This window comes from Microtus oregoni, unplaced genomic scaffold, assembly GCF_018167655.1.
Source record: "Microtus oregoni isolate MIOR12 unplaced genomic scaffold, Mior012 000012F_ref0000307, whole genome shotgun sequence".
Lineage (NCBI taxonomy): Eukaryota > Metazoa > Chordata > Mammalia > Rodentia > Cricetidae > Microtus > Microtus oregoni.
Genome location: NW_024543071.1, coordinates 24,874,738 through 24,894,765, shown reverse-complemented (window position 1 = coordinate 24,894,765; position 20,028 = coordinate 24,874,738). Strand labels below are relative to the sequence as shown.

Sequence of the window (20,028 nt, the reverse complement as noted above, 5' to 3'; positions counted from 1 at the left end):
CCTCTGGCTCCTGCACTCTTTCTGCCTCCCTTTCCACAGGGTTCCAGAGCCCTAAGGGGAGACATTTGATGGAAGATCAAATTTAGGGCTGAGTATTCCAAGGTCTGCTTGTCTGGCTGTGGGTCTCTGTACTTGATCCCATCTGCTGAAGGAGGAAGCTTCTCTGATGATGTTTGAGCAAAGCAATGATCTGCGTACAGCAGACTATCATTAAGAGTCATTTTATTGCCACTTTTTTTTTAAAACTGTAGTATTTGGCTTTAACTTAGGTCCTTGGAATATCCTCAGATTCTTGGTCACCCAAGGTATAGGCTCCATTTCATGGCATGGATCTTTAGTCAAATCAGATGCTGGTTACTCCACAAGCTTTGTACCTCCATTGCCGTCTTGCATGCAGGACACCTCTGTAGAACAAAGGATTTGTGGCTAGCATGCAGAGTACCTTCCTGTACCAAAGTTGTTGTCCTGTAAGGGTGAAAGGTCTACGTAGGCTCCAGCTTGGCTTCTCCATGTTGAGTGAGTTGTCTGGGTGTTGTCTTCAGCAATGGAGCCTTGCTGTCAGTTTATGGAGAGCAACCTATAGACTTGGCAACAGCTTGGGTTGTTTGAGGATTCCCATGGGGCACCTTTGGCCAAGAGCTTGAGTAGATGTAACTCAATCTAAGTATTGAAAGCTTCATTTGGTGATAGTTGGGGCTCTGTCTCCTTCATTCAAATGAAGGCAATTTCATTCAAATCAGCTCCATGTGTGTATGTATTTCAGAAAGCTATTGTATTCAGTTTTCATACTACCCCTCAAATGGTCCTTAATTTTATGTCTCTTCCTGTATTCCTTCCCTTGTCCTCCTCTTCCCTCCCAATAGAGATTGACCCTACTTGACCCTCTTTTTCCTGTCCCCTATCTATCATATCCATAACTTTTTGTAATTATCCCATTCTCTCTTTCTAGGGAGATTTATCTGCATCACGCCCAAGTCCCTGACTTTATACCTAATTTCTGTGGTTCTATGGATAATAGCTTGTTTGTCATTTATTTAACCGCTAATATCCACAAATAAGCAAATCCATAGCATATTTGTCTTCCAGAATCTGGCTGACCTCACGGGGATTTTTTTCTAATTCCACCCAGTTACCTGCAAATTTCTGATTTCATTTTTTTTTTAACAACTGAGTAATATTCCCTTGTGTGAATGTGCTATTTTCTCTGCCCATTCTTCTGTTGAGGGACATCTAGATTGTTTCCAGTTTCTGGCTATTATTAACAGACCAGCAATGAACATGGTTAAGCAAGTGTCTCTATAGTAGGATGAAGCTTCCTTTGGCTATATACCCAAAAGTCGTGTAGCTGGATTTTAAGTCAGACCAATTCCCATCTTCTTGAAGAACTGCAACACTGATTTCCATAGTGCTGTGCAAGTTTGCACTTCCACCAGAGATGGAGGGAGTATCCTTTACTCCAGATCTAGAATGAGCTGCTCACTTTTGTTGTTGATCTTAGCCGTTCTGATGGGTGTAAGATGAAATTAAAGTGCTTTTGATTCACATTCCCTGATGACTAAGGATGTTAAACATTTCCTTAAATGTTTTTCAGCCATTTGTGTTTCTTTGAGAATTCTATTTAGATAGTGGTGCTGCACAGCAGCAGGATTTGCTAAAAGACATGGATGCAGGAGGGTCAAGGTCAGCCTGTGCTACAATTTTTTTTATGATTAAAACAGTAAAATTGACCATCCTACCAAAAACAACCTATGGATTCAAAGCAATCCCCATCAAAATTCCAACATAATTCTTCACAGCTCTTGAAAGACCAGTTCTCAGCTTCATATGGAAACACACACATAGCCAGGCGGTGGTGGTGCACGCCTTTAATCCCAGCACTCGGGAGGCAGAGGCAGGCGGATCTCTGTGAGTTCGAGTCCAGCCTGGTCTACAAGAGCTAGTTCCAGGACAGACTCCAAAACCACAGAGAAACCCTGTCTCGAAAAACCAAAAAAAAAAAAAAAAAAAAAAAAAAAAAAGGAGACACACACATATACTATAGCTAAAACAAAAATAATGAAACTACTGGAGTTATCACCATCGCTGACCTCAAATTGTACTGCAGAGCTAACGTTGGAAGGCCTTGCTGGCTAGTCAGAGGTTGCAGTCTATCGGCCTGGCAGCTTTTTCCAAAAGCTCTGACAAGAAGACTCCCTCCATCCCCAGTGAAACTTCCTGCTTGCTACCTCCCCTTATCTGCAGAATGTCCCTGGGCCTGGAGGACTGACCTTATCTGAAACCAGATACCTGATTTATCTCTAGGGTGACCCTTGGCAGAGATTCCTGCTGGAAGCCTCCCCTGCTGCCCGTGAGGATAACTGAGACCTGCGCTAGGAGCTGTGCTATAGGACCCCACTGCCACATAGGAAACCTTATAATGGGACCATTGCCACTGAATGCGAATTAGGATTTGTCCCCCAAGTATTTTCCTTATAATCTGGAATAACGTTGAGCCGATTTCACCGGCTGTCTGGAGGTTTGTAATCCCAGCTACTCAGGAGACCAAGGTAAGAGGGTCACAAATTCAAGGATTGCCTAGACTAAAGTGAGTTCAAGTACATCACAGGCTTGGGCACTTGCCTGTGTATGAGGCCCTGGGTTTAAACCCCAATATTGAAAAGAATAACGACTAGCAGCAGCCAAATGTTAAGGGCATTTTATGTCTAGTTAAAGAGTTTGCTCTTGATCCCAAGAAAAATGGGACACCGCTGAATGGTTTGAAAGAGGGAACTTACTGGATCAGATTTGCCTTTTAGGAAACTTCAGGCTGTAACTAAAAACAGCAGAATGGAGGTGGGACTGGAGAGGATCTCAGCAGTTAAGAGCACTTGCTTCAGTTCCAGAGGACCTGGGTTCAATCCCCAGCACCCTCTTTGGGCAATTCAAATATGTTGTAACTCTAGTTCCAGGGAATCCCACACTCTCCTGGCTTCCGTGGGCTCCGGCACACACACACACTCTTTTTACAAAGAGAGTAGTAAGCAAACCTGAAGGCCAGGAGGCAGGAGGAATGTTAACCCTGATGTTGCAGGCCTTGCCCAGATTGGAGGGCACAGAGTACTGGGCAGAGTCTCACAGGATGTCAGCATGTTTGATATGTCTTGATCAAAAGGACTGAATAAAAATAAAGTCAAGAACAACTTCCAGAATTCTCCATCAGCCGATGAAGTATTTTCTTCAGGGAGAAAGGGAACACAAGATAAAAGACCCAAAGCAAAGCTGGTTCAGGGGGAAGATAGGCACTTCTAAAAACTGTTGGTGTGATAGAAATGGGATAAATAATATCAGCCAAATGTCATCATGAGCAAGAGAAACACTGACTGTGTTGGAAGTACTACTGCATCCTATGGCTTAGATCACTGACTCTCAACCTGTGGCTCGCAACCCCTCCGGACCCTTTCAGAAGGGTCACTGAAGATTGTCAGAAAACACAGATGTTTGTATTATGGTTCATAACAGTAGCATGAAGCACAAATGAAAATAATTTTATGGGGACCCTTTCAGAGGGGTCACTGAAGATCATCAGAAACACAGATGTTTGTATTATGGTTCATAACAGCATGAAGCACCAATGAAAATAATTTTATGGTTGAAGTTCACCACAATGTGAGGAACTGTGTTAAAGGGTCGCAGCATTAAGAAAGTTGAGAACTGCTGCCTTAGATCTCTGACCAGGAGACCCAGGACGCTATGGGAAGACAGTGCTGGGGTTTGACATGAGTCTTCCTCAGACATCTTATGTCCCGAGTTCCAAACATTCGCTACACCCTTGAGATTGTCCACGCTCTGCTGTTGCCTGCAGAACTCCAGGGTTGAATAAGCCCTGTTCATTTTTTAGAATCTCCCTCAAGCTTGACACCTCCAAGAAGTCGTAAAAAAAAAAAAAACAAAAACAAAACTCCACCACATATGGTCCTCCACATTTTTGATACTGAGAGAGCACTGTGGGGTTCCCCCTTCACTCGACCTAAAATAGACTGATATTATCTATTATTTCTACTTATTTCTTTATTGCTTGTCTGTCCCAGTGGGGCTGAGATGGTCCGATGCATTTTTCTCACCAGATGTTGTTAGTGCCTCACGTAGCATTTGCCAACAAACTTTTCCCACTGAAGGTCAAAAGCCATTGATCCAGAATATTCTCTCATGGGAGGCCTTTGACCCTGTCAACACCTGTCCACAATACAAAGGTTAATAAGCCCCTAATTAGTGAGTTAAGCCCTGATGAGAACTCAAGAAGTGCTTGCTTAACCTGCAGTAATCATTCTTCCCGCCAGGGGTCTCTTTTTCCACACCATTGGAGTGGAAACAACAGCCTTTTTTTAGTTCTCTGCCTCTGGCCTCTACAGCAGAAGCTAGTAAGAAAGCCTGGAGGTTGGGGTTGGGGGGAAAGGAGGGCGGAAGGGGAGGAGAAGAGGAGGGGGAGGGGGGGAAGAGAACTTGAGGGACCTGGATAGTCAAGATGGGGGAAGAACAGAGATGGATAGCAAGGAAAGAGATATCTTGATTGAAGGAGCCATTATGGGGCTAGCAAGAAATTCCCAGGAATCCACAAGGATGACCCCAGCTAAGACCTTAAGCAATAGAGGAGAGGGTGCCCAAAATGGCCTTGCCTTGTAGTCGAGTTGATGAATATCTTAAATGTCACCATAGAAGCTTCATCCAGCAACTGATGGAAACAAAGGCAGAGAGCCACAGCCGAGCACTTGGGCTGAGCTCCCAAAGTCCAATGAAAGAGTGGGAGGAGTGAGAATGTGAGCAAAGAGATCAAGGCCATAATGGGGACACCCACTGAAACAGCTTACCTAAGCTAATAGGAGCCCACCAACTCCAGTCTAATAGGGAAGGAACCAGCATAGAACCAAACTAGGCCCTCTGAATGTGTGGGTGACAGTTGTTTGGGTGGGGCAGACTGTGTGGGTCCACTGGCAGTGGGACCAGAATTTATCCCTACTGCTTGAACTGTTTTTTTGGAACCCATTCTCTTTGGAGGAATGCCTTGCTCAGCCTAGATATAGTGGGGAGGGCCTTGGACCTGCCTCAAAGTGATGTGCTAGACTTTGTTGACTCCCTTACCCTCTCTGAGGAGTGGGTGGGAAGTGGGGTAGGGGAGGGAAGGGGGAGGGAGTGGGAACTGAGATTGGTATGTAAAATGAGAAAAGATCATTTTTTGAAAAATAAATAAATTTTTAAAAATGTTAAAATGGTATTTTTAGGCACCAAGGATAAGATATGTTTAAGTTATGATTTTCATCATTAAAGAGCTCAAGAAATGCAAAAGGGTGGACAATTACAATATTACATGACAGGTAAAAACATTTGGATGTATAAACACAACTGTAGAAATAAAAAACTTGAACTAAAACAAAAAAATGCTGATTTGCAGGCCCCACCTGAGACCAGCTGAGGGCAATTCGTCAGTTTATTAAGATATCTGGGGTGACCGGTCAACACATTAAGTTCTGAAACTATGATTTCTATAGGACATTTCTTTTTTTTTCTTCCCCTCCTCCTTCTTCATTTCTAATGAATCGTTTTTAGATTTATTTTATTTTAACGTGCATGAGCGTTTGACTGCAGGTATTATGTGTACCATGTGTGTGCCTGGTGCCTGTGGAAGTGAGGAGAGCATCCGATCCCCTGAGACTGGCTTTATGGATGTCTGTGAGCCATTATAGGATGCTGGGAGCCAAACTCAGGTCCTCTGCAAGAACAGCAAGGGCTATTAACCACTGAACCGTCTTCCCAAACCCCTAGACTTTTGTAACCTGAGAAAGCTGGAAAACACTGATAAACAAGCATCTTCCTAAAGGACTCTTTACCAGAGAGATTCCCACTACTGCACTGACAAAGAGCTTAGAGCATAGTTTAGAATTTGTTTGCATTTATTATGAATATAAAATATACATACAACACAATATACATTTACACATTTACAGTGTCTGTTTTCCTTTTGCCTTCGATTTCAGTGAACGCAGTTCATCTTGGCCTCACTTCCCACTCCCTCCACCTCCTTCCTGCACTCACCCATGTAGTGTCCTCCCCCTCGGGACAGAGAGTGGTGTGACTTGGTAAACAACCAATCAAACCAAACTTCTGGGTGAACAGCGGGCTTCAGTGTCTGTCCTGCAGAATCCCTTTCACCCCCTTCCCCATCAACACACATGCCTTCTGCTGCTCCATTCAAAGATGAGCAGTAAGAATTCAGAAGAGTGCCGCAATGATCACCCTTGCCATTTAAAAGTACGTTGAATAGCTCTATGTGACAGAGGAGAAAAGTATGCAATTAGACATCACTCACCCACATGGTATAAGATCTATGGGAAGATGCTGAATGCTGCATACAGATTGAGTTTTTCTCCCCCGCCCCCAAAATGCTCGTGAAAGCCTGAATACCAGTGTTACGAAATAAATAAATAAATAGAAATAAATAAGAATGGTGAGCATCACTAAAGGAAATTTGAACACCTATAACTTGGTGCTTTCTCGAAGCAACTTTAAGTCTATCTCCTCTACCCTCTGGCAAACAAAAGCTGGATCTTAGAGCTGGTTGCTCTTCCGGTAGGCAGTGCTTTGAAAACGCCTCTGAACAGCTCCTGTCGAGAGTCTCCTTCCTTAGAACGTAGCTATGCGAGAGGTTTTGTAGCCATTCTCTTTGAGGCTGTCAAATATTGCTTTGGTTCCATTCTGCCAGTGCAGGACCAGGTCCATGGGGGTCTTCCCAGCCTACACAGAAGAAAGGGAACTTTGACTTCCAGGTGGGGGGGGGGGCGTCAGTCCACATCCTCTGTATCTGATGAGGCATATTATTAAAGCATCTGCTTTTTTGCTGTGAGTGATGTACTGTTTATTCTACCTCTCCTGTCACTGATTTTCATGTTGTTTCTATTGTTCTCCTCTCACCATCCCCAGAACTATCCCAGGTATTGGTAAAAATCTCTGGTCCTTAGGCACTAAAGTAACAAAGAGCCTCAAGTCATTGTGAAATTCAAAAATGTATGTAGGTATTTATTTCTAGGACCTTGCAGAAGGGATGTGAGGAGGCATTATTTGGAGACTTATGGTAAGTATACTACCACCAAGCTATGGGTAACCATCCAGTTGCTGACTGCTCTATAGGTTTTTCACAACTCAGAATTTTCACCAGGGTTTCTTATAAAATTTACTTTCTTTGAAATTGGTGTTAGAGACATGTAAAGAAATAATTTTTTTCAGTCCCAAATTTGATCTCCTTTATGCACATTTCTCAAGATATTCACACATATTAAAACCACAGCACTTTGCAATTCTTCTCTTTAGATATGAGAAATCCTAAGTATTTCTATCTGTATTGGGAAGTACTCTTGATCCCAGAGGTTGTAGACTGGCTGCTTTGATATGCTAATCAACACAGAGAGTTGGTTTTGCTCAGGTCAGGAAAGAGAGGAAGGGAGAGAATCAAGAGGTTTTTTTTTTTTTTTTAATGTAAATTTGTGAGTTACAAAAACAAGTAAACACAAAGAAAGATTTCCGATTCTACAGTGCCTCAAGGTACTGGATTGGAGAAGAGCCACCATCAAGAAACCCCAGAGCCTAGTAGTCACTCACTGATGTCATTCATATGCCCTAGTGACAATATACATTACCATTCATTTCTGCTTATGGTCTTTCATTGCTTGTAATAAATAAATAAGCCCTTATCTTCTGCATCTTTGAAGATTTCCTTGAATATACCTTAGGTTCATTTTTGAAGAGAGAAATATTGGGTGACATTAATCCCAGTACCTAGCAGGGGCCCCTACTGCTAACATTCCCCAAGCGGAGCAGGTGCCACCTACTCACTCCTTTCTTCTCATCAAGTCAGGATCCCCCTCCACATAGCCCACGCTAGTCTTGAACCTACGATCCTCCTCCACAGTCCTGGGATCAGTTTCCTTTTTGATTGTCCCTTCAGCCTCACAGTAACACAAGAAGAGGTGGTGGTCATTTGCCTCAAGAAGACCTTTCCTCTTTTAAACAATTCTTCAAAACTCTCAAGAACATTTCTTTGGGAATATATGACTATCCTCCTAATGATCTTCTTTAAGCTATGGTAAAAGATGTTTGTCTGGAAATTGTAGCCATGAGGGTAAGTTGCTTACGTTCCCCATGTACAGATGAAGTTAAATTAATACATATGTATACTTAGGTAGGAATTCTTGGAATCTAATGTAAGAAATTAATTCAAGACATATGCATATAAAGTGGGGAATGAATAGTAGTTACCTTTTTTAAAAATCAGAAAAAGCGTGGTGGGCCCTGGAAGAAGGGCAACATTCTGCATTGTTGTAAGGAAAGAAGGACTATTTGGAATTCCCTCAGACTGCTTATTGATTAATTTCAATCTCTATGTTATTCAGAGCTGTTTCGAGAAAGGCAGGTGTGTTTATTCCTACCTCTATTCAGCCAGGAATGACCAAGGCAGGTTGGAATTATCCAATGTGGTTTTTATTTTATTTTTGTAAGATTAATTTATTTATGTATTTTATGTGTAAATGCTCTCTCTGCATGTACACCTGCGAGCCAGAAAAGGGCATTGAATCCCATTATAGATGGTTGTGAGCCACCATGTGATTGCTAGGAATTGAACTCAGGTCCTCTGGAAGAGCAGACAGTGCTTGTAATCCCTGGGCCATCTCTCCGGCCCCACAATGTGTATTTTAAATGTAACAATTTTGACCATCTTTTATTCAAGACTAATCTTTCAAAGAACTATTAGGTTCTAAGGTCAGAGCATATAGTTTCCCCTATATTTGACCCTGTGACCCAGGTCCTTGCCAAGTCACACCCTGTCCTTATGGAAACAGATACCTTTGAACCATCAGTGTATCGCAAAAGTTACTACCATGGGAATTATACTTGCAAATACTCGAGAAATTCTGGAAAGTAGGACACCGAACAGTGGCACCCTTGCTTTGACTACTTACACAGTTCTTGACGTTGAGGTCCGCCCCGAAGGTCATCAAGAGCCGAATCATCTTATAACGATTCAACCTCACAGCATCGTGCAGTGGGGTATCTCCTTCCTAGAAGCAGGGTAAGCAGGCGGTAAGTGTGAAGCCAGGAAGTGGATCCTGCCAGGGTATCCTGGTTTGCCCGAGGGATTTTCAATAAGGTGTCTCAGCTTTGTCGGTTACTCACTCTGTCTTTGGCGTTGAGATCCGCCTCGCAGGCGATGAGATGTTCCGCGCACTCATAGTGACCAGTCCTCACTGCCACGTGTAGCGCTGTGCTGAGCAGCTAAAAAGTTAGAAAACGGAGGAAGGCATGAGAACAGACACTGTTGAGGCCCCGAGGCACCTGAAAGGGGTGTGTGTGTGTGTGTGTGTGTGTGTGTGTGTGTGTGTGTGTGTGTGTGTGCTGTCCACAGAATAAGGACTAGCAGAGGGACCTCTGTGGCAAGCAGGGAGCAGAAGCCTAAGGCAGGGAAATACCTTGTCTCGGGCACTGATTTTGGCGCCTTTGTTCAACAACAGTTTCAGGACATCCAGGTTTCCTCCACGGCATGCCCAGTGGATGGCTGTGGATTCAAGCTAGTTGGGAAAGGAAAAACACAAGACAAGACAGTGTGAAGGAGAATTTTGTTAGGAATGGGAGTTAGTCTTTGGTTTCAAAGGTCCTGGAGAATATGGGCCACTGATAGCTCTGGGCATTCTTGGTCTTGAGAGGCACTTCTGAGGTTCTTCTAAATAGCTCAGCTAAACTGTGTGGGAGTGGCTGGAATCGTGTGCGTTTTAATAAGTCTGATCATATCCCAGAATATCTTAATCTGGATCGAACACCTCATCCCAGGTCCCTGTCTTTCTTTGGCCATTTCCTGCTGGCTCTGCTGTGTTTACACCAGCACAACCTAGGGACCTCAGCTGTCAATCACTGTGGTCACTGCACGCTGCACTTAGAAGAGATGGCCACCTCTCTGCTTTGTTTGGTATGTCTCTGGACTTCCAGATTCCCAAACCTGGGTGTGTCTCTTCATCCAAACTATATTATTATTAGTTACTTAAGACTTTTCAATGTTTTCAATATTTTTCCCTTTGATTCAATTCAGGCTAGGTTCTTTGGAATTTTTTTTTTATTCCTTTTCCATTTTACCATAATGTCAAATTGAGCTGCATATAAATAAATGAAGCATTTCCCAGTTCAATCTTCAGGGTATAAAATAGATTGTCTACTGGTCTTTATGGAAGTCGTAGCAGCTGACTGTTAGGGTCTGAATAGCAGTCACTTTCCTTAGCTATGATTCATTTAGTATGCAGCCTGATTCGAAATCTCATCGGTGGCAATTGGCATCCATCATATAAAGTTCACAGCTAGGAAATTTGTGTGCATTGCTGGCAGCCGAGAGGCCAGGAGTAGGCTGCGCTGTCTGAAGCAAGGAGTGGGGTGTTGAAAGGCCAGGAATGCTACTGACTTGATAATGACCCAAACTCTCTGGTGAGATTGTTGAATTCTGCCCAACAACTTTCACTTCCTCTTCTTCTCTGCAACACTCCTCTCCTTTTCAGGCCCTCTGGAAAATACTTTCCACATGACCCAGCCCCACCGCCCAGCATCCCTTTGTATGGGGAAGTGAGCTCCTGACTAGTTTTCTCAGATCAATTTTCAGTCCAATCAGGCCGGTTTTTCATTGTATGTTTTCCCGAGCTTTCAGATGGCCTGCTTGCTTTGGCTCATTTCCAAACAAAGAAATATATTTACCATATCACGGAATTCAATCTGGGCTCCAGCCTCCATTAGCTTCTCCACAATTGCCAAGTGTCCCTCTAAGCATGCCCTATGGAGAGCCGTCCGTTTATACTGTCGAAGATTAAAACAAGAGATAGTGGTGCATATAAAAATGCGCATAATCCTTTAAGAGCTATGAAGCTTGGCCTGTGATGACCTAAGTGATAGAAAGGCCATGATTTTTTTTTTTTTTTTTTATGAATCAGAATACCAAAGTTCCTGAAATTGCAGGATTAATCATCTGGCAGCTAGAACCTGAGCTTCCAGGCCTAGACCCTTCCTAAGTGTTGAAGGCCAAGGCAAAGGGATGTGGACTTCAAACCTCAAAAGCCATCTCCACGGTGAAATGTCACCTTTTGTATTTGCACATGCCAAGTATGGCAGACGGTTTTCTCCCATCCAGAATCGGTGCTAGATCGAATATCGAAAACCATTAAGTTAATTTTTAAAAGAAAGGAAACTCAGCCTTGGTATGAACTGTCCTCTCAGTTCACCAGAGATGCAATACAAAGTCGCGATTTCTGGCAAGTTGGCTTTGGATTAACGAGACATTAGGCTAACAGAATGAGACCGTGCTTACAGATAAACAGGCAAAGATAACACACCGGAGAAGGAGCTAAACTAGGAATTCCACCTCCCGCTTCTAATGCTGAGCTATCTGGGTCTAAACAATGATGCTGCTAATAATATCTTTCTTCAGGAGAAACTTTTTTTTTTTTTTTTAGGAGAAACTTTTTGGCCTTGCCTTTATGGAAGTCTCTCCAAAGGATCCAAGTTAAAGACAAGCTTTCTTCATATAAATCAGACAGAATTATGTGAGAACAGGAAAATCTCCATGCAATCCATCATACTAATCTAGTATTTGGGGGTTGTGGGGTGGGGGAGAACAAAACATTCATTTTTATGCTCCTGGCAGATGTAGCAACAGCTGGAGAAACTTTTAAGTGGAAGGCATCACAGACTGCATTAGCCAGCCTGCAGGAAGGCATGAACCCTACCTCATCGCAGACATCAGGGCTGTTCTTGTCTGACAGGAATTTCTCTACGACGGGCAGTTTGTTCTCCAGTGCAGCTTTCAGAAACCTCGGCACATCCACAGGTTCAGTCTAAAGAGAGGAAGGAGGAGGGAGAGGAGAAGAGGGGGGACAGATGGAGAGAGAGCAGGAGAAGGAAGAGGAGGGTGGTAAAGAAGTGGAGGGGAAAGTGGATGAGAACAAAGGAGAGAGAGAGAGAGAGAGAGAGAGAGAGAGAGAGAGAGAGATATTGAGGAGAAAGGAGAAGAAAGAAAAGAGAAATAGTCACGGGTTTTGCAGACGTCTTCTCTCCACAGCACACACCCCTACAGCCCACTTGGGTGCACAGTCCTGGAAACCAAACCATCCTTACAATAATTTCCGGTTCTTGCTCCTTCACAACTGGAACTTTAGTTTTCTTGTACTTTTTTCTTTTCTTCAGCTGAACGATTATTTCAAGGTCTTCCAAGTTCTCAAGCTTTGACCTTTGTTCTAGTTTTTTCTTTTTGAGCTTAAAAGAGAGAGGTAAGGGAATAAATCAGATGTTTAAAAGTCTGATGAGTTCTAACTATGGTGGTGTATGAACAGACTGAAGTTCTGAAGGAAGTGTGTGGATGCTTTGCTCAGAAAGGAAATTTAAACACTTTTAAGTAAATGTCTGACTTTAGTGATTTTTTTTTCATTAATGTATCTGGGGTCTAATTTTAATCTAAGTCATATTTACTTCCTTTGCTTGTAGAACTAGCCCTTGACTAATTGGATGGAGGCACAATGAAGTCTCTCAGTGATCATTTTGTAATTAGTACTATAAGTCCCAGATTTCTAAAGAAGATGTGTTCTCACTCTCAAAAACTAACGTATGCTTTACCTAGGAAGGAAAATACATGCTAAGTGCTCAAATATTGATGCTGTTCTCTCTTAAGTGACCCCGACTACTCAGAGACTCAGAACAGAAGTCACCGCCAACTAGTGCACTTCTTATTATGTTAGTAAGCAATAAAATATCAATAAAAAGTCAACAAAAACAAATGCCAGTAAATACAGCAAACTTATTCTGACAATAATCCATGGCAACTATGTTATCAAAATGAAGAAATGTGTCCCACTGGGGCTTCCCTAATTATGACTATCTTTCTGTCTTTTGATCAAAACATGGCCATAGCACATAAAATCATTGATTCAGAATCCAGAGGTCATGGTCTCATCTAAGAATCATTTTTCAAATCATTTCCAAGAATATTGCTTCTTTACATCTTTGTGGGTTCAAATTCGGCGAAGAAACATCTTTAGAAGGGTTTGTTTTCCTTCTCTCCTTACCCCAGTCTCCCACTGCTAGATTCCATGGGAGGTCCTCACCTCTGCCTCTCGCTGTTTCTCACGTTTCCGTTGTTCCTCCTCCAGGTTCACGCGGTGGACTGGAAGTGTCTTCAAATCCTCTTGTTTCTCCAAAGCAACGGCAGCTTCATATTCTCCATCTCTGAAATCCCCAGGAAGGAATTCCCCAGCAGCCCCATTGCTATTCTTCTTCCCTGTTACCTATATGTGAGGAAGACGGTGAAGTCAGTGCCAATGCTACCCATCCTAGGGTCCCTCTCCACAAAGGATGTTGTTGGACATCCTCCATCCCTCCTCCCTGATGAGCACCACGCTCAGGCAGTGTACTGTCGGAGGCATAACTACAGATCTCCCAGGATGACCTGCTCTCTCAAGAGCAAGACAAGGTGTACATCAGGTTGGAACACATAAAATTACTTTTAGCCACTCAATCTGCTTTCTCTTAGAAAATTCGCCAACACGCCCCCACTTACTTTTCAATTCTTTCATTTCAGTCTTGAGTTATGCAGTGTCCAGACATTTAGTTTTGCCATAAAACTTGTACCCCAAGGCATGATAACCACAGTATTGCATATCACAGTAATGAAACCCAAGGAGAAGACAATAAACAAGAAATATGCAGAAAATGCATAGCTATCAGCTCTGAGATTTTCCACTTGTTTCCTGGTGCAAACAAACCCTGTTCCGTACTTGACATTTGCGGACTTCCCTTACATTAAATTATGCCCCAAAAAGAAAGAGCTTCTGAGCTTTCGCATAAAAGCCAAGACGAACCAGGTTTGGTCAGGTGACAAAGATGTCTTACGTACCAGCTCCTCTACTCGCAGCACCATCATGCTGGCAGCGATGAGTCTGGATGTGTCTCTGTCTCGTGGAGGAACCCCTGGAGTTGTCCTGACGGAGCCCCTCTACACCAGCTGGTTATATAGCTAGGGCTGGGTGAGATAATCTTCCAACCTGGGAAGTCAAGTATCACCCCTGCCCCCACCGATGGCCAGCTCAGAGGCAGGTGAATTCTCATTCCAGACTCAGTGTCTGGGAAGCCCAAGAGGGAGATGACAAGCTGGCCACAGCGTATACGAATCAGGAGGAAATGTGAGAGGGCCATTCCTTTGGCAGTGACCGCACGGCTCAGCAATGCGAGTCATCCCACTTATCGGGAAGCCAGGGACAGCTGTCTGTTAATATTGCACCACATCGCGGCTCTTTTTCCGTCTTTGCCAGCTTTCACGGGACTGACCTATCGGGAAAATGCACGCGCTTGTGCATCACACCCACAGCAATATCTTTCTGATAACCGGACTTATCAGCACTCAAGTTGGGGGGAAGTGTTGCTTCAGGACATCCTATTCCTGTGGATAAACAGCCCCGAGGGAAGGGATCTGGGTCTTGGTGGCACAGGTCTATATCTGTTTGGAATTCTCTGGAGTGATGTCTGGGGCTAAAATGGCTCCATGACATGCCACCTTACCATCATTATAAGTAATTAAAAGCATTCGGTAATGCACTTTCGTTTTATGGCGTCACCGACCGTAATTAGTACATGGCATGCTTACTGTGTTCCAAAACCAAAGGCCAAGCAAGAGTGTTTCCCTCAAAATGGATCAGAGTGGTCCAGAGACAGATATGAGGCCAGTTCTTAGCAGAAGCACGACCTTGATGCTGTCATTGAGATTGAGTTTTCAAATGCTGTGGAGAAAGCTTGAGCAAGCCCAAGAAAAATGCAGATTCTAGGCTAGAGATTGGTGGGCTAATGTTAGAACATCCGCTTAGACGCATCAGGCTTTCGTGTTCTGAAACAAAAAAGCCACAAGCTTTGCTCCCTAGAGAAATAAAAATACATTGCTGAGATGTTAAATTATTAAAAATATAAATATTTGTCTTTTTATAGTTCAAGGAAAAAAATTCTATGTTCAAAGCCACCTGTAAGATGTTTTTAAGAAAGAAGAACGGAAGGAGGGTGGTAGTCCTGGGGGAAGAGTCGACTGGGATGGTATGTTTCTTATATCGACATTTTATGTCAGTCCCTTTTCAAATTCACTAGCCAGCGAACATGGTTGTTATTCTCATTTTCCCTGCTTAAAATGTTCATCCAATAAATTGTGTTTCTAGAACGTTTAGAATGAGACATTGTCCTAAAAAGCAGCACTCTGACTGACACCTTGTGTTCTCCGGGTTCACCTCTCCTAATGTCCTGTCCTGGGAGAGGCTACCAAAGGCCAACTGCAGCTCTCTTCTTTTCCAGAGCTAACACTATTTTCTTTGGTTGCTAGAAATGAGAAGCAGCTCTGTTGCTTTCTTCATTCCTGTGACCTTCATTTCGGGCCTGACTCACAACCAATGGGAGTGTGCGAGCATTCCTTTGAGGAAGGACTATGGGTTGTTGAGCAGCCTTAAATCCCAGAACTCTTTGCGCCTTCCAAGTTCAGCAAAGTCAAGGATCGGGTGTTACAGAAGATTCTGAGGCACAGAAACACTAGGCAACTTGCTATAGATGCAGATGTAGAGGGTGAGGTCCTCATAGTTCTACCCGTGAGAAGCAGAAAATCACGAGACCGGATCAAATTTCCTGATATGGTACCTACTCAGATTTACTCAGCCCCCAAACAAACCTGATTAAAGCGTTTCTGTGAACACAGCACTTCCAAGAATGAAGAATGGGGAGGAAGCCTTACCCAAACCGTTCCTCTCTCTGGTTTTCCCGCTAGATTCAGGCTATCCTGAATGAGAAGCTCCGAGAATCCGAATGAACACTTTGTAGAGGTTGGGCTTGTAGGGGCATTGGAATGAACTAAATTTCACAGAGGGATGGATGAACTAGGAAGCATTCATGACTGGCAAAGTCACTGTCAGGCAGACTTTCCTCCCAGTGGGTTAGATCTGTCATTATTAAACATGAAAGGATCCTCTCTTGAGTGTATATTCTGGTCTGGTTTTCATAGGGCTGGGCATGAACACAGGCCTCATGCATGGCTATGCAAGGGCTATGCCACTGAGCTGCATTTTAATCCTAAGTGTAGATTTTTCTGAACCTAGTTGTATTTGGTTCCAACAACAGATAAGAAAAAAAAACTGTATTTTAAATCATTTGTATTTGTCAAAATCGAGGGCAAAACTTCTCAACTGGAAGAGAAAGCCCCTGTCACATGATTTTAAGGGTCTTCCTTCCTATAAAAGTTCACAGAGCAGATAAATTCAGAGGTTTGTGTGTTGGGCTTTATCATGGCCTCTAGGCATAATCTTTCTTTGCCAAAATGGATTAAAGCAACAAATCTCTTAGTTGAATCTCCGATCATTTGGCAACATAATAGCAGGCATTTTTGATAAGAACCAGCAAGACACTGGCCCTGGAGCTCAGCTGGAAGGACTGGGCAAGGTTTGCTGTCTTCTCGGGATTTATGCATTGATGGATTAAATGACAGATGATCAGAATTATAATCCATGGTAGAGAAAGAGAACATGTGAGTCAGAGAAGCAGTCAGGACGAGTACCCAGGACTGGAAAGGGTCCTCAGACCCCTCCTATGATCAGGTGCTATAGTTCAGCTCCAAGGGCAATTTTGTCTTTCTGCATAAATATCAAATATTCTATTTTCACACATCTGGGTCTATTTCTAATCACACAGGTAACATGCATATCATTTTAAAAGATCAATAACATAGAGATTATTGCTCTCTTGAGCTCTTGCCGAGTGTTTATTTGATACATGATTTTCACACTTACTAATAGGCCTTGGAGATCCTTCTCTACCAGCACAAACAAATCTACCTGCTTATTTTAAGGAGCTAGATGACTTTTGCACTTGCAATGCATATCTTACTTGACTTCTACTTATGATCAGGGCACTTTTTCACAGTGGTTGCCTTTATTTGCTGTAACTGAAGGCATTTTATAAAGCACACCAAATTTTATTGTTATTAATATTCTTTGACCTTAAACAACCTAAGTCAGCACTAAGAGGAGAGCCCCAAGGACTGCAGCCAGATCCTGACTTGGAAGACATCTTGTTCCACTGTTGTACTTATTATACTTGTTTCTTTGCCACCCCCTAATAGCCTCCTGCTCCCAGATCCTGCTCACCTTCCTTGGCTCAGATAAATGCCCTGAATCCAAGTATCTTTACAGCCAAGAATGACTCACTGGAAAATGCCAAAGGGAAGGCAGGAAATCAAGCAAACAAACTTTAAGGTTGCCTCCTTTTGCCTGCCAACCAGGCATGGAACCATCCATATATGAACAACAGAAAAGTGCTAGAGACATTTTCAACAGAGCTGTGGCATCCCCTGTCAAGAGATGGGCATAAGAACTGAAATGTTGGGGCTGGAGAGATGGCTCAGTGTTAAGAGCATTGCCTTCTCTTCCAAAGGTTCTGAGTTCAATTCCAGCAACCACATGGTGGCTCACAACCATCCGTAATGAGGTCTGGTGCCCTCTTCTGGCCTGCAAACATACACACAGACAGAATGTTGTACACATAATAAATAAATAAAATGTTTTTTTTAAAAAAGAACTGAAATGTTTCTACTCTGGGCTCTCGATAGGACTGTCTTGAGTGGACAGAGAGTTCCTGTCCAGAATGCTAGAGGCCTTCTGACACTGAGTAAGTGAAGGCTGGAGGTCTAATCTCAGAGGCCTTGACACAGTCTTCAAAAGAAATCCCAGACAAGCCCCCTAAATGGTACAGTCTAGAAATGACTATACAGTCTAGGGTTCTCGGTTGGGTTTGTCTTCTCTGCCAGTTAAAGAATTAAAGGGCAGGAGAATCCTGAAGCACAACATGCAGTGGTAGAGAATTCTTACAACAGACAAAATTAGCGGGAAAGACATTTATTGGGGTGAGGAAACACACACATGCAACAGACACACAGAGAGCAAAGGGGAGACTTGGGAAGCCAAAAAAAAAAAAAAACCCAGTCTCTCCTGGAGGCCTGGGGGTTTTAAAGCCTCTGAAGAGTTTTTCTCCCCTAAAAAATTTAGGGTTGGTCAGTTTTTGTTGTTGTTGTTGTTTTTTTTTGGTTTTTTTTTTTTTTTTTTTTTTTTTTGGATTTTTGAGACAGGGTTTCTCTGTAGCTTTTTGTTCCTGTCCTGGAACTAGCTCTTGTAGACCAGGCTGGCCTCGAACTCACAGAGATCCGCCTGCCTCTACCTCCTGAGTGCTGGGATTAAAGGTGTGTGTCACCACCTCCCGGCAGGGTTGGTCAGTTTTGAAGACAGGCAGGATGATTGGTTGGTCTGCCACTGTTGTGTGACATGTCCTGATCCAGCCGTGAACTTGATGAGCCAATCCATTAGCAGGGAACCCGCTGACCTGAGACAAAAGCTGGTAGGCTTTTGTCTCAAGTCAGGAGATTGAGGGAGAAGCTGACCACCTTGGAAATTCTCTACCTTTCTTACCTAACCATGGCCCCCCCTCCTTGTTTGTCTGCCCACCAGTGAGTCTGTCTGGCTCCTGGTCTCTCAGCCTGACAGTAGACAATGTGTAAGAGTGAAGAGAACACCTAGCTGTCAGTTCTGCTGTTGATATAATCTCATCTCAGCTACACAGACACCAGGATCAAGGAAGTCTAGTCAATGCACAATGCGCCATGTAAAATGTTTATCGGTGGCAAACGCAGATAATTCCATTCCAACAGTTGACTTCAGCTACTTTCAGGATCTGACTGACTCTTAGCATTCACTAAGGGCCCAGGACTTCAAAGGAATAGACAAACGTTTGGTAAGCCATGGGGCTAAATAAATATTTAGCTGAACTCCAGTGAGATTCTGAAATTCATTTCCAGCCAAATCACATAGCTTGAATTCTCCTTTTTGTGTGCAATAAATTGCACCATTTCTCATGCTAATTGACAGGCAATCCTCTAGTCATAAAGAAAGTTAAAGGTAAATGCTTATGGCTGAGGACCCTGAAGGGTCGCACTGCATTATAATCCTTCAAATACTAAGGAACCCCAAAGAGTTCAGCCTCCCAGTTAGAGCCCCAGAGATGTAAGTTAACATTTCCTAGGGTGGGGGTTCTGAGGACTTGTGCATCTTAGAGGGTTCTGAAGTTTAAAAAACAAACTAACACATGAAAACTTACACCCACGATTTCAGATAAACAAAATACAAATTTCTGCACTACCGAACAAATACTGGTGTTTAAGAAACCTTTCCACCTGGTTCTACCTTCCACTCAATCTTGAGAATGTCACTCCAGGATGCAGATCTACATACGCATGTGCTCTTTAAGTTGCACTAGACAGTCCAGCTGTCCTGATATTGGTCTCAGAATCTGATTATTAATGACTGTCTCTATGAAGTAAAAAGTTTCTACAGTTCAATAAGCCAATGCAATGATCCAAATCAGATCAAATCAAACCGAATTAGAAAAAGACCAGGCTTAATGGACACCAATGCTCCTGTATGGCTTTCCAGCCCCCCAAAGAGAAGATGTGAAAGATCAGAAAACCACGTGTTTCTTCTCTGGAGGAGCTGTGGGAGTGGTCTTGAGCATCTCTGGGGAGGGGTCATCATTTGGCGGGCTTTCTTGGGGGCAGATTCTGAACTGAGGCAACTCCCAGGGGATGGAACTTCCACCTGAACATGAAGATCATGAGAAACAAGTTAATAAAATTAATTCATTCTAGTCTGAGAATGTACTTGGTAGTAGAGTTCTCACATGTCCAGTCCATCATGGTCCAGTCCCTAGGTCTGGTTCCCAGCACTAGGGGAGAGAGAGACAGAGACAGAGACAGAGAGAGGAAAAATTAAAAGAAAATTATTCACAGACAGACATGGTGCTGGAGAGGCATCTGAGAGTTCTACATCTGGATCTGCTGAAATCAGGGAGAGACTGATTTCACTGGGTATGGATGGCTTGAATATCTGAGACCTCAAAGGCCGCCCCCAGTGGCACACT

The 20,028-nt window shown here is 43.3% G+C and overlaps 1 protein-coding gene across 1 annotated transcript; it reads right to left on the bottom strand.

The window, feature by feature from the left end:
• Window positions 1-5,906: 5,906 nt before the first annotated feature.
• On the bottom strand, window positions 5,907-14,090 carry Ankrd1 (ankyrin repeat domain 1). Its single transcript, XM_041660717.1, has 9 exons — window positions 13,940-14,090; window positions 13,152-13,331; window positions 12,169-12,306; window positions 11,781-11,888; window positions 10,756-10,854; window positions 9,492-9,590; window positions 9,199-9,297; window positions 8,985-9,083; window positions 5,907-6,765 (listed from the first exon to the last, which is right to left on the bottom strand). The coding sequence occupies exons 1-9, from the start codon at window positions 13,964-13,966 to the stop codon at window positions 6,655-6,657; spliced, it is 960 nt and encodes a 319-aa protein (XP_041516651.1). The 5' UTR covers window positions 13,967-14,090; the 3' UTR covers window positions 5,907-6,654.
• Between the last annotated feature and the right edge of the window lie 5,938 nt (window positions 14,091-20,028).

Excerpts from the sequence above, each read along its gene's own strand:
- Ankrd1 (XM_041660717.1), bottom strand. The coding sequence starts at position 13,966 with ATGATGGTGCTGCGAGTAGAGGAGCTG. Across the intron at positions 11,889-12,168 it reads AGCAAGAACCGGAAATTATT|ACTGAACCTGTGGATGTGCC; the intron begins GTAAGGATGGTT and ends TCCTCTCTTTAG. Across the intron at positions 9,591-10,755 it reads AGATTGAATTCCGTGATATG|CTTGAATCCACAGCCATCCA; the intron begins GTAAATATATTT and ends TTTCCCAACTAG.